This window comes from Arachis ipaensis, chromosome B05 (genome assembly GCF_000816755.2).
Source record: "Arachis ipaensis cultivar K30076 chromosome B05, Araip1.1, whole genome shotgun sequence".
In the NCBI taxonomy this organism is placed as follows: Eukaryota; Viridiplantae; Streptophyta; class Magnoliopsida; order Fabales; family Fabaceae; genus Arachis; species Arachis ipaensis.
The window spans coordinates 5,774,882-5,789,368 of record NC_029789.2 but is presented as its reverse complement, the minus strand read 5'-3'; the positions used below and the strand labels follow the sequence as shown (position 1 = coordinate 5,789,368).

At 39.5% G+C, this 14,487-nt stretch overlaps 2 protein-coding genes across 2 annotated transcripts; one reads left to right on the top strand and one right to left on the bottom strand.

Moving 5' to 3' along the window:
- On the top strand, window positions 5,924-9,164 carry LOC107642655. Its single transcript, XM_016346069.2, has 9 exons — window positions 5,924-6,467; window positions 6,720-6,871; window positions 7,092-7,187; window positions 7,286-7,348; window positions 7,936-8,004; window positions 8,122-8,224; window positions 8,327-8,398; window positions 8,612-8,700; window positions 8,801-9,164. The coding sequence occupies exons 1-9, from the start codon at window positions 6,140-6,142 to the stop codon at window positions 8,945-8,947; spliced, it is 1,119 nt and encodes a 372-aa protein (XP_016201555.1). The 5' UTR covers window positions 5,924-6,139; the 3' UTR covers window positions 8,948-9,164.
- LOC107642654 (acetylornithine deacetylase) lies at window positions 9,402-12,567 on the bottom strand. Its single transcript, XM_016346068.2, has 10 exons — window positions 12,115-12,567; window positions 11,778-12,022; window positions 11,491-11,599; window positions 10,876-11,014; window positions 10,732-10,789; window positions 10,622-10,639; window positions 10,304-10,426; window positions 10,041-10,194; window positions 9,903-9,936; window positions 9,402-9,818 (listed from the first exon to the last, which is right to left on the bottom strand). Exons 1-10 carry the CDS (start codon window positions 12,436-12,438, stop codon window positions 9,712-9,714), a joined length of 1,311 nt encoding a protein of 436 aa, XP_016201554.1. The 5' UTR covers window positions 12,439-12,567; the 3' UTR covers window positions 9,402-9,711.

Sequence of the window (14,487 nt, the reverse complement as noted above, 5' to 3'; positions counted from 1 at the left end):
AGTATGCTCGGCATGCGCATGTTGTTTTCCGAGTATGAAGCTCGGATTAGTTTAATTAGATAAACTTTGACTTATTCTTTTGCTGGTAGTTTTCCGAGGAATATGCTCGGCTCGTGATGTTTAAGGTTCCGAGGAGTATGCTCGGATAGTTTGAAGTGTTTTCTAACTGAAATGTATGCTAACTGTCAAAATGAGAACATTAAGTTGGATGGGTACAATGATTTGTTGCGTCCGGCCTCGTTAAAACCCTCCCCGAGTAAAACCCATGTGTTTTGGGAAAAAACCTTCGGAGGGGAAAAAGAGTACCATCATTCGCTATTTTTACAGGCTATGTTATGACTGATATTTCCTTAGAGAGGATACGTTCCATGTTCCTGGAAGTTGCTCTCCTCTAAGGGTTTCTAATTTGTAAGCCCCCTTTCCGAGGTTTTGAAGAACTCGGAAAGGTCCTTCCCAATTTGCCGCTAATTTGCCATGTGCTGGTGGTTTTCGTGCATCTTCTGTTCGTCTGAGTACAAGGTCGCCATTGTTGAAGGACCTGTGAACTACTCTTTTGTGGTGTCTTTGCTCTAGGTATCGTTTTCTGGCTCGCTGCTTTATGGCGGAGATGTCTCTGTCTTCTTCCACGAGGTCCAGTTCGGCTGTCCGAGCTTGTTGATTGTTTGATTGATTATAGAGCTCGGTCCTTAATGTTGGGACGCTGACCTCTACTGAAATGAGCGCTTCTGCGCCATATACTAATTTGAAGGGAGTTTCCCCTGTGGCAGATTGAATGCTGGTGTTGTAACTCCATAGAATTTCTGGAATGAGGTCGGCCCACTCCCCTTTAGCTTCGCCGAGCTTTTTCTTTAATCCCTGCAAGATAATTCTGTTAGCTGATTCAACTTGTCCGTTAGTCTGCGGGTGCTCTACTGAGCTGAAGTGATGTTTGATGTTAAAATTTGTCAGAAAGGTGGCGAGCTTATGGTCTGTAAATTGTCTTCCGTTATCCGAGATTATTTCTCTTGGGATACCGAATCTGCATATGATATTTTTCCATAGAAAATATCGCACTTTTTCTGATGTTATGTGCGCTAGTGGTTGTGCTTCTATCCACTTAGAGAAATAATCAATTGATACTAAGAGGAACTTTACCTGGCCTGGCGCTTTCGGAAAGGGTCCGAGGATATCCAATCCCCACCTATCGAAAGGCCAGCTTACCTCTATGGTATGGAGCTCCTCGGCCGGGGTCTCTAAGAGGGTGGCGTGCTTTTGACAATTATCGCATGCTTTTACTTTATTGATGCAGTCCCGTTTTATCGTCGGCCAATAATATCCTGTTCGCAAGATCTTCGTTGCTAATGCTCGGCCGCCGATATGGTTGCCACAGACTCCTTCATGGGTTTCAGCCATAACCTCCTTGGCTTCCTCTTTGCTGATGCACTTGAGCAATGGTTGTGAATGTCCTCGCCTGTATAAGGTGTTTCCGAGCACTGTATAGAAGCTTGCTCTTCTTCTGAAGAGCGGCAAGTTCGGCTCACCTTTTGGAGTGGTGCCTGTATTGATGTAATCGAAAAAAGGTGTTTGCCAATCTGGGACCTGTGTAATACTTAAAATTGTTTCTTGCTCAAAACTTGGTTTGTCAAGTGTTAGCTGGGACAGTGCTGATGTGTTTTCGGCTTGCCGTGTTGTGGCTAATTTAGATAACATATCGGCCCTGGTGTTTTGTTCTCGGTTTACATGGATAATATCAAATTCTTTAAATTTTGAAATTAGATCCTTTGTTATGAGCCAATATTTCTCCAACAAAGGATCTTTTACCTGAAATTCGCCCTTTATTTGATGTACCACTAAGGAAGAGTCGCAGTAGGCTGTTATTCGAGGTATGTGTAGTTGTAGGGCGAGCTTTAGTCCAGCAAGTAGGGCCTCATATTCTGCCTGATTGTTGCTTGCGTTGAAGCGGAACTGTAGTGACTGCTCGGCCACCACCTTATCTCCTTCTTTTAGTAGTATCCCTGCCCCACTGCCTTCTTTGTTTGACGCTCCATCCACATGTATGCTCCAACTGACCTCTGTATTATGTGTGTCATTAGGCATCTCCGATATAAAGTCGGCTAGCACCTGTGACTTCAGTGTTTTCCTTGATTTGTACTGGATGTCGAACTCGGAGAGCTCGACTGACCACTTTATCAATCTGCCGGCGAGCTCGGGTCTGGTTAATATCTGCCTTAGCGGTTGGTCCGTTTGTACTATGATTGTGTGGCTCTGAAAATAGTGCCGCAGTCTTCTTGCTGTGGTGATTAGTGCTAGCGCCAGTTGTTCTATCTTCGGGTACCTTGTTTCTGTTGGTTGTAGCACCCTACTGATGAAGTATACTGGGCTTTGCTTTCTTCCTGTTTCTGTTACTAAAACCGAGCTTATAGCATGGTTAGATACTGATAGGTATAAATACAGTGGGTTACCTGTTTCTGGTCTTTGGAGGATTGGTGGTGATGTTAAGTGTTGTTTAAGTTCGGTAAAAGCATTTTCGCATTCGTCTGTCCAGTTGAACTTCCTACCTTTAGAGAATGTCTGGAAAAAGGGATAAGATCGGTTTGCCACTGCAGGTAGGAAACGTGACAGGACAGCTATTCGTCCTACAAGTTGCTGAACCTCCTTTACCGTTTTTGGGCTTGTCATGTTCAGCACGGCCTTGCACTTTTCCGGGTTGGCCTCGATGCCTCGAGATGTTAACATGAATCCCAGGAACTTCCCTCCTTGTACTCCGAACGCGCATTTGTCTGGATTGAGTCTCATGTTATATGCTCGGAGTTGTCTGAAGATTTCTACTAAGTCGTCACAGTGGGACCTCTGCATAGGTGTTTTTGCGACCATGTCATCTACATAGACTTCCATATTGCGGCCTATTTGCTGTTGGAACACCTTGTCCATTAGCCTTTGATATGTCGCACCTGCATTCTTTAGGCCAAATGGCATTACCTTGTAACAAAAATTCCCATGTTCTGTTATAAAAGCTGTTTTGCTTTGGTCTTCTGGGTGCATTAGGATCTGGTTATAGCTAGAGTATGCATCCATAAAACTCAAAGCTTTGAAACCAGAGGCGTTATCAACTAATTTATCAATACAAGGCAGTGGATATGCATCTTTGGGGCAAGCTTTATTTAAGTTTGTAAAGTCGACGCACATGCGCCATTTACCTGAGCTCTTCCTTTGGTTGAAGGATATTGTGACGTCTGGTTCTTTGCCCTTCTTTGGTTGTATGGTTCCTTCGATTGCCAGCATTGCTCTATAGCTCCGCTTCCTGGCCGAGCTTGTTTCTCCTCCGCCTACGAATCCTCCTGATATGTGGTTGATGACTCCTCTTGGCGGATTAGGAGTCGTCCTCTCTTTTTTGTCGTCAGCCGTTGCTTGCTTATGCTCTGCCCTGTCCGAGTTTCCTCCTCTGCCCTTCCGGGTCTCAATGTATTTGTCCAGGAGACCTTGGCGTGCTAGTCTTTCAAGGAGGTCCTTCGCAACGATGCAGTCATCTGTGGTATGACCGAACTTTCGGTGGAAGGCACAATGTTTTGTCTTGTCCACGAATCGTTGATCCTGGTAGTTCCCTGCTCGAGCTGGTGGTTTTATGATTCTGGCGTTGAGGATCTCTCTGATGATGTTCTCTCTTCTGGTGTTAAATCTGGTGTATGTGTTGTACTTTGACGCGGGCTTAGGAGGTTTCTTTGTGTCCCTGTTGCCTGGCGATCTGAAAGTCCTTTCCTCATCTCTCCGATGTGGCTGTTTGTCTGATTTCTGGGCTTCTCGGAGTTCTTCGATCTCCATTTGCCCAGCCGCCCTTTCTCGGAATTCCTCTAGCGTCTTTGGTTTTGTTATGGCAATGGTCTCCCGAAATTTGCCAGGTCTGAGGCCGGCCTTGAGAGCGTGCAGGTGAACGGCCGGGTCCAAGTCTTGGATCTCCATAGTGGCGTCAGCGAATCTGGTCATGTAATCTTTCAGACTCTCGTGCTGACCTTGTTTGATGGTGCCGAGAAAGTCCGAGCCATGTACATATATTCTTGATGCCGCGAAGTAATCAATAAATGATCTGGCGAGGTCTTCAAAGGAGGAGATCGAACCTGCAGAAAGTTTAGAAAACCAGAGTAACGCCGCACCATCTAGGTAAGTGGGAAATGCTCGACAGAGGACGGGCTCATTGTTCGGGCCGTTGAAGAACATCATCGATTGGAACTTCTTCACATGGGCTCGGGGGTCACCGAACCCCTTGTACGGCTCCAGCGCGGTGGGCAGCGTAAAGTTTTTTGGCATCTGGTAATTCGTGATCTCCTCGGAGAAGGGGTTGTCGAGGGTGAGCTTTTCCTTTGGCGGGACGATGTTTAAAGGGTCCGCCGTACTTTGAGCCGAGCCTTTGGAGTTCTCTCCATTATTTTGTGTTGAGAGCTCGGCTATCCTTCGTACCTCCGCCTGAAGCTCAGCGATCTGAGCCAGGAGGTCATCCTGTGAGAGTTGTGGATTTTCCTTGTCAGCCATGTCCGAGAATCGGGGATCCTGCAAGATAAGGTAAAAGACTAAACGAAGGAAACAGTGGGGTTAGATGTACTCCGGCCCCACGGTGGGCGCCAAGTGATTCGTCTGAACACTGGGTAGGCCGAGCTTAAGCACTTCCGGGTGAGTCGTCAACTGAGAGGAAGAGCTTCACGCCGGCCAATGGTCAAACACCGCGGCGGGAATACCTGCAAAAGATACTCCGACGCTCAAGTTAGTAATAGTCTCAGAAAAGAGAGAGAGTAATTAAGTGAGAGTGAATAAGTAAATATGAAAACTGATAGTGGAACCTGAGACCTAGCTGAGTATATCAGCTAGGTTTTATAGGAGTCCGTTTTCACCCGTTGGTGGGTGAGTCCTAGTTTATAGATTGGTTAGGATATTCTGTTATGGTGCTATAAATCTGCTGAGCACGTTTCTTATTTTCAATTAGGTGATGCTTCGGTCCTGATCACGTGCCGAGATTTTCGGACGGCTGATACGGGACCGAGCTTTATGATGCACGTGTCTTTTTATTCGAATGGGTGAGGCCGAGCTTATCTGCTTTTGTTCCGAGCTTGTTTAATGTGACGTCAGCCTCGGATATTTGTGTGCCGAGTATTTCGGGTGACCGAGGATACAGGTAACGTATCAGTTGGTATTGCCGCCAGCAATGTTAAAAAGTCATGTTTGTTGTCTGTGTATTTTTGTGTACTCGTATATAATGAATTAATGACTTAAAAATTTGAGTTTTGAAAATTTTAGAAAAACTTGAAGTGAAGTTTGCCGGGAGATTAGGCGAACGGAAAATACGATAAACTCGGCCTAAATTAAAAAAATATATATATTTAAAAAATTAAAACTAAAAAATAAGATTTAAAAAATAATAAATATTTTTATTTAATTTCAATCAAAAATCCGTCAACAAGATTAGTACTATGCATTTTATAAATGATAAAGTTTACATACAACGAGAAATAATAATTCATCCTAATCAGTAATAGTAACAATAGTTTTACCAAAAAGATTATGCAGTTTCTCAATTTTCCATAAAAGGTGAAAAACTTTCGAGATGATTACATATATGTGACTGAAATTCAGTTGCTGTCCAATCAAGGATCTTATTAGGTATTAGCCACCTGAGCTTATCATCAGTAGGTTTCAAAATTTCCAAAATTTTTAATTTCTAGTTAGAATTTTGTGGCCGTAATCCTAAGTCAAAAGAGGGTTGTGTTTGATTGATAATGGAATGTTGGATTGTATTTTCACTATTTTGTACTTACACACAGTGATTAAGAAGGAGTGGCATAACCATACGCATGCTAACAAGAACATTATCTCCACGTGTCAAGTAGTGATTGGATGAATGGATATTCTCATCAAATATCCGAAACTCCACAGCAAGTACAAGCCTAGTTGACAACTCTTTCTTCACTTCCACCACCTGTGTCTCAGACGCCACGACCCACCACCCACCACCACACATTAACTCATTTACTCAAAATCTCGTAGGCAGCCATTAATCACTTCCATTCGATGAAGAAAAACGACATCTTTTTCTCTGCTGCTTTCTCTTCTTTCTGAGTTAAACAAACTCATCAAAGTCTTTTTTCTTTTTCTTTTTTTTATTGGTTAGTTGTGAATGGAGCTTTCTCTGACACGGATTCCCAACCCTTCAACTTCATCGCTTCCAGCTGCACTGGCACACTGTTCATCTTCCAAGATATGTGAATTTCAGCTTCCCAGGAAGAAGAGGGCATCTTTCTTGGAAGCTCCGACTAGGCTCTCCGTTCGATGCGTTAAGGCCTCGGCGGAGAGAACCGGTGACACCATTGATGACGGGGAGACTCGGGGCGGAGGGTTCACCAACCCGGCCATGGAGGTCACCACATTCAACCGCGGTTTCAACGACGCTGACTTCCCCGTTTGGGAAAAGATTGGTGCTGTTGTGAGGCTAAGCTATGGGATCGGTCAGTTTTCTTCTTGCCACGACAATGATTACCCTTTTTGTTTTTTTGAAATAAAGTTGCAAACTTTGGAGCTACCCTTTTTAGAAGTTCTTTAGATGAAAGGAATAATTGCATTGCTTGTGGTAATGCTAGACTTGAAATTTGTTTGTTGTTCCATAAAGGAAGTAAAAGTTTCTGCTTTATGTTGCTGCTTGTGTGTACTCTTTCACATAATAAAGTTTTTATTTTTCCCCATTACGTTTTCTGTTTCAGGGATCTACGGTGCCATGGCTGTTGCTGGGAGTTTTATATGCTCGATCACAGGAATTGACTCTCTCGGAGGTTTCCATCTATCATTAGATGCAATCTTGGAAGGGCTTGGATATGCGGCTCCTCCAATTATGGCTCTTCTGTTTATACTTGATGTAAGTTGGTCCATTTACACCATGTTGATAAGGTTGTTGTGCTCTTTTGCATGTGCTTTAGCTTGTTCAAGTCGAAATGCATCGGGATATATTTGGTTGGGAATACCTGTAATCAAGGAGAATTGTTCATCATAATCTTGTTTATCCTTCACCAACATCAACTTTCCTTTTCCATAAAAGCTGAAATTAATTAACTGCCATGTTTTCATTTTTTCGGTAGGATGAAGTTGTGAAACTATCACCCCATGCCCGAGCAATCAGAGATGTAGAGGATGAAGAACTCTGGAGCTTTTTCTATGGGATGTCCCCTTGGCAGGTAATTCACCATGACCTGCTTTTTTTGAAATACTGAATTGTGTAGATCTAGTGCTGTGATTGAGAACAGAGAATGATTTTGTTGGTTCTAATTTGCAGTTTATACTGATGGTTGCTGCAAGTTCAGTGGGAGAGGAACTCTTCTACAGGGCTGCAGTTCAGGTTTGTTCAGGAGCTTCTGTACCTTGTTTCCATGGTCTCAGACAAGAAATAATTTTGGATGGTATTTGAATTTAGTAACAATGAAACATGGATTTTGGATTTGAGCCATCTATAATCCTCCCTAAATGGTTATTTGGATCAATTGGATGAGATGTTGTGGTTAACACGAGAGAACATCACCTTTGTAGATCTGTATAAGCAGTTTCAATTTTCAAAGACGATAGTATATCTACCATGTGATTAGTTTTGAGTTCTATGAATCTTACTTCACTAGATCGATTTCCTAACTAACTAAGCAAGGTTTTCAGATATTTCAATACGAAAAATCTGGTTACGTTGACTGGTAAACTTTCATTCTAATGGACTGGCTTACTTCTAACTTTAACATTGGATTTGATGCTTGTATCCATTTGATATTCAACTTAATGATTACTAAAATTGGCAAAAAACTTCAACGGCAACAATTTCCTGTTGAATACTTCACTCTAAAATTGAATGAAAGAAGAAAACTGTAGCCTCCATAATCTTGTTTTCTTCCTCAAATGCTATAGATCAGAGATTAACAATCTTTCACTGCAATTCTCCAGGGAGCGTTGGCTGACATATTTTTACGAGGCAGTAATCTTATCTCAGATGTGCAAGGAATGGCATCCTTGGTATGTTTACTATTCCTTTTTCAGTTATACCATCTGACAAGGGCTACTTATTACAAGTATCCAAAGCAAAATTTTTCATCCCAGTGGCTAAATGGTGATTTATTTTCAAAATTGTAGACAGGGGTATTGCCTCCGTTTGTACCTTTTGCGCAAGCATTTGCAGCTGTACTCACAGCTGTTCTTACTGGTTCTCTCTATTATGTGGCTGCCTCGCCCAAAGGTCCTCTTCTTATTGCCCTTCAACATGTTTTCCCTTTGTATTGACTTATTTTGTTTTTAAGCTTGCTTAACGTTCTCTTGCTTATTTGTTTACTTCTTTCAGATCCCACTTATGTTGTGGCACCTGTTTTGCAATCTCGCTCAGGCCGTCAAGATTTGAAAAAGCTGTTTGAAGGTTCAATTACTTATCCCTGCAACAAAGCATTAGAATCAGTTCATAGATTCATAGATTAAACAAAGCTTCATTTGGTTCAGAAAGTGGTGGAATAAAGTCATAAACTTACGAAGTTTCTCTATAATATAATATCTACTAGTCATTGATTAAGCAGTTTCTACTTATTATATCTGTTTCACGAGTCTGATTGCACTGTCTGCTTTCGGTTTGCAGCATGGTATGAGAAGCGCCAAATGAAAAAGATATATTCCCCTCTTCTTGAAGGACTTCTTGCCCTCTACTTGGGTTTTGAATGGATTCAAGTAATCTTCTTAGCTTTACATTTTATATAATCTTTTGAAAATATTTTTCTGTTGTGTAAGATTTTCAAGGATAAACTAATTGGCAATGGTTATGTGACAGACAAATAACATTCTAGCTCCCATTATCACACATGGCATATACTCAACGGTTATATTGGGACATGGCCTTTGGAAAATTCATGACCACCGGCGTAGACTACGGCAAAGAATCCAGCAGCTCAAATCAGAAGAAAGATATTCCAAGTAGATTTTGAAATACCATCCATGGCTGACACAGCTTGGTGAAAAATTGTATATGTATTAGAGTTGTTAATCTTGTAAAGGAAAGTTGTATAATTATGTTAGTTGAGATCTCTTACATACAGAATAAGCAAGTTCTGATTACAAAATTTTCCAGTTATGAATGTTTTCCAATAAAATGGGGGAAAATGTTTGGTGAAACAAATAGCACATTTACTGTTCCATTTAAATTATCCATGGAACATTTTATTTGAACCACTAGCTATCATGGGGTGAATAATTCACCATGGGACGTAGTGGGGTAGTATATATCCTTTACGGCTTTACCCCAATGTTGACTGTGCTAAATAAGAGACAAAAAAAGACATACAAGTTAGGTGCTGGTTAAAAGTCAAGCTGTAGACGCAAAAGAAAGTAGGTAAATAGATAAGCATCTAAACAATGTTACATAAGATTCTTCATAAAGAAAAGGAATTTATTTTGGGTAGATAAAACAGAAAATTTTAATTGAACATTTTCTCACATGGAGCGTTATATATCACCCAAAAAGGAAAAGAAAATACCTATTAGTAATAGTATATAACAACATATAACTTAGATAATAGCGTATTAAGTCAACTATTTTCGTAAGACTAGTGTAGAAATCAATACCACCAAACTTCTACTTAATACAACACAATGAATACATAGAGTCACTTAAGGTCTTCAGCTTTAGCAGCAATGACATATTCATAGGTCGTGGAATGCTAGAATGAAGTTCAACTAGTAGTCTCAATCTTCCTCTAACTGAGCAATGATGCTTGCAAAAACTCGATACCCTTGAGACATATCCGTAAAAAGACAGTACTCATTCTGGGCATGGTATGTAGCCATTAGACCTAAAAGTAACATGAAACGCAAGTGAGTAAGTTGTTTCTTATCAAGATTCAACGTGTATAAATTTGTTCTTAGGAAGGCCATACCATATCCAGCAGTTTGGACATCAAAACCTTCATCCTGCGGCAGATAAAATAAGAGTTCAAGTAAGGAATCTGAGTGCTAACTGCCTACAACTAGAAAAGATTTTTAATTTTCGCCGAACAACGAGAATGTATTATCACCTGTAGCTCCCGAATGAGTGGCAAACTTCCAGTAATTGAGTAAGGCTTCACATGCCCAACTACTTCTTCAGTTGCTTTGCACAAAACATGGTAGCCTCTGGAATTAAGATCACAAGCTACTCCAGAATTTGCCTCATCAAAAGTTAGAGTAAGGCTGTAGAAGAATGCAAAGGGAGCCTTAATAGCTACACATACGTGAAAATTAAAAATCAAGGGATCCAAACCTTAATAGCTATATATAATGGAGGATAAAGAAGTCAAACCTTCCCCTTAAGTCATCATCAGGCAAGACATATTTTGAAACAGGACCCCGTGTTTCTAGCTTATGTATGTTGAGATTAATGTTGTCCACATATTCTTGCAGCTTTGTCACTACATCCTTCACACTGAACAAAGTATTAGACCACATGTTATGCTTGAAAAATCATTGAAATATCTGATTCTCACATGTTTTTGCTTCTCCTTTTACAGAATTATTTTGCAAATGCAATATATTAGTAGTAGCAAAACGAAGAATAAAAAATTGAATCCAAAGTTCCAAAAAGAACACAACTTTGGCCATATTATAAGATGTTGCTTACTTGTAAAATGGGGTTAACCTGCAACACACAATAAAAACATCAGTAATGCCATATCAAAACCATTCCTAAAAGAAAAATCTAGATTGATTGTAACTTCCAAGAGCATAAACCTGACATCTCCTGAAATAGTACATTCCCCTGGAATTTGGTTGATTCCACCTCCAGGATCTACAGTAGAAAATATAATAATGAATATTGAAGATCTTATATTAAAAAAGAAGTATTAAAGTAACAATTTGAGCCCACAAACTTACAGCTCCATTGGGTTGGTTTCATGGTTGATGCGGTGGCGAACCCATAGATCTGTTCCTGTGGATGTGGTGGGAAGTCTTCATAAAATCGTGACTGGATTTCCTTTAGAGCATCCATGGCTAGCTCCAGAGGATTTATAGCCTGCAAGAAACCAAATATGAAATAATAGACAAGTTAACAACTCAGTACTTACAATATTATAAAGCTTAGGAGTCGAAGTCACAGAAACATTAAAATTAAAAAAAAAATGTATTGATTGGTCAATACTTGGTCAAGTTGCCAAGCAGCAGGGGTAAGGCCTAAGACAAAAGCAACTACAGAATTGGTTATAATCTACTTTGACAGTCACAGAACCAAGCACAAGCTATTTTCTTCTCTCTTGTTTTGTCATCAAGAATACAGTTTAGTAGAGAAGGAATAAAATTGGAATAATTATGTTTACTTACACACACATAGCACATCTCTCACAAAATCAAGAATTAGAACTTCATTATTAACTTATTAATATTATATATCATACTCATCAAATAAAAAAACCAAAATAAAAATAACAGTAGTAGAAAATGCCATAGCCGAGCGAAATGTTGAAGGCAGTACTATATGAATGAAGAGCATACTTTATGAGCTAACCCACTGTGAAAGAGTTTTCCGGTGACATGAAGTTTCCAAGGTATCATTCCACCAGTTCCTATACAAGGTTGTTTATCAGCCGTATCGATCCAAAACCTGACAAAAACCACCACCAAAGATCAAACCCTGGAAAAATGAATATATTATAAATAAAAAAGGAAAAAGCTACACACAGTAAAGTCAAACAAATGCACCAAAGTATATAAGTGGAGGAGAGACAAATTCAAGTTCCACTGTTGAAGAAAAAATAATAATAATAATAATAACAACTTACAGTGGGCCTTTCTTAAGCTTGTTAAGGAGGCCATCTTTAACGAGAGCATCAACACCAACTCCGGTTATGGCCGAATTCTCTTCATTCGCTATGAAAACAGCAACAACGCTCGATTTCAAACTGGGCTTGGTTTCCCCGAGCTTCCTGAAGAGCTCCGTCACAAGTGCCACGTGTCCCAAACAATCGGTGGTTCCACGACCCCTAAGCTTATCCCCGTCAATGCTCAACGTAAACGGATCAAAATCCTGAAATGAATCCCCATACCAAAGTAAAACAAAATAAAATCAATAAACCCTAACACCAACGGTTCAAAATTGAAATAAGAGAAGAGGAGTACCCAATCGTTGGGGTTGGCGGTGACGACATCCATGTGGCAGCCAACGAAGGAGAGGATTTTGTCCGGGGAGGTGCCGGGGTACTCGACGATGAGGTTGCCTCTGCCGGGGAAGTAGGTGACATGGTTGAGGATCAAGGGACCGCCGCCGGTGGTGGTGCTTAAGGGGAGGAGGGAGTCGAGCACGTGCTTGACCACCCTGTCTTCTTCTGGAATCAGCTCCGGGGGGTTGTTCTGCACGTACTTTGATTCTCCGATGAGTTTCGAGAGCAGTTCCACGAAAGAGCCCCTCTGTAGGTCCCCAAGTATCTCTTTCACTTTAGCCATCGACACTGCAAACCCTACTTCCTTCTTCTTCTTCCTCTTCCCCCCTTTTTCCTTGTTACAGTTAATCAGTTACGGGTTCAGTTCCTCCCCTTCCGCAATTCCACTCACGTCTCTCTCTTGGGCTTTCCTGATGGGCCAATACTAATTGGGCCTAGTTAATTGGACCTTATATGTGGTTAATTAGTGATCCATTGAATGGTTGACCCATTAATATATGCATGTAGGTAATTTTCTTTAGCTAGTTGTAGTGAATTTGTTTTTCTAGTTATTTTGTATTTATTATTTTAAAGAAAAAAAATGTTAGAGGCTCAGCAAAAATTATTGTTTTTAGCTAACAATGCTGGTGAAAAAAAAAAATAGTTGGTCTTTCAATTTTTTTTTTCTTTCAAAGATGCAACCCATTGGCCAGCGGCAGACCCTTAAGTGGAACTCAGATCGCGACGAATTAGTCCTTAACCTGTCGAGTTGAGAGATACCGTGAGAAACCAAAAAAAAATTCACACCATACTTCTATCCTATGTTAAATTATTATGTTATCTAAGTATAATATGTCGATAATTTAAAATATGAGATTTGAACCCGCAACCTCTTAATTGAGTATGAGGAGATTATATTAATAATTTGCCAATGAATTATAGCTCAAATGGCATAGTCTCCCCATACTCAATTAAGAGGTTACGAGTTCGAGTCTCCTATCTTTGGTAAAAAAAAAATGTCAATAATTTTTTTTATTAACGTGGAATTAATCAAAGGTGATCATTGGTCATTTTATCAATATTATTGAATTTGGATTTTGAGAACATAAAAAAAAAAATATTCGTTAAGAATTCAATAAGATCAAGTTAAATTAGGACTCATGCCAATAATTTAATTTCACGCCCCATGTCCTCACTTAGTCACTTACCTAATCTTATGCATAACAAATATAAAAGGATAGAAATTAACAACTTTTCCTCATAAAATTAACAATACTTATCCCATGAACTAAAATTTGAGACTGATGAGTTAACTAATCCATATTCTTATGGCTCATTAAATATAATATAATATATGTTTGAATTGGATGGTGATCACATGATGTGGAGATAGAAAAAAATAATAAGGAAAAAGGAAGGCGATAATGAATGAATAAACGAGAGAGAATGGAAAAAGAAGAAGGGGAAGGGGAAGGGAATTGTCATATTCGGAATTAGGGGGGTGTGTGTGTGCGGGAAGTGTCACTGTTAAGAACAGTCAATTTGGTTTAGAGGGAGGGAAAAGAGAGAATAGGGACAAGGACAGGGTTGGTTGGTTGCATGCAATGGCAAAAGAAGATAAGTAAGAGGCAATGATTACTGATTAGTGAGTAACTGGGTTTCCGAGCCCACAACACTGACCACGACTATTCCTCAATCCCACTTCAATTCTTTCTTCCACCATTCCCACAAAACGTTCTTTAACCCATCCCTCTTCCCGTTCCCGTTCCCACTCTTTTCTTTCCATCTCATATACATATATAACATACTAACATTCGTTACATCCACTTATTATCTGATCTGGAGCAGTTATTTTATTTATTATTTATTTTTTTGAGATTGAATTCATCATTAATCTATCGTTCTTTGTTAAAAGAATTATCATTCACTTGCCGCGTAGGCCGATACTAGCTCTTTCGATTCATATATATATACATAATTATTTCAGCTCTATCATATCAGGCTATACCACCTACATATAAATATATATATAGGAAATGTAATAAAGATATTTAATACACAACAAGTAATTATTTGCAATGTCTTTATTATGTATTTATAAAAATATTTTTAATATTTTAAAATTTAAATTGAATTTTTTTTAATTAAAGTATAAGATATCATCTTAGTTAATTAATTTTACATTTAATAAATAAATTAAAATCGATTAATATACACTAATATAATACTAATACACTACTAATAATATAACCCTCTCTAAAAAAGAGATCTCTTTTCTCCTTTTCTTTAAAAAACAAAAATTAATTCCATACATACTAATTAAACTAATAAAATAAAATAATTATTTTTATAT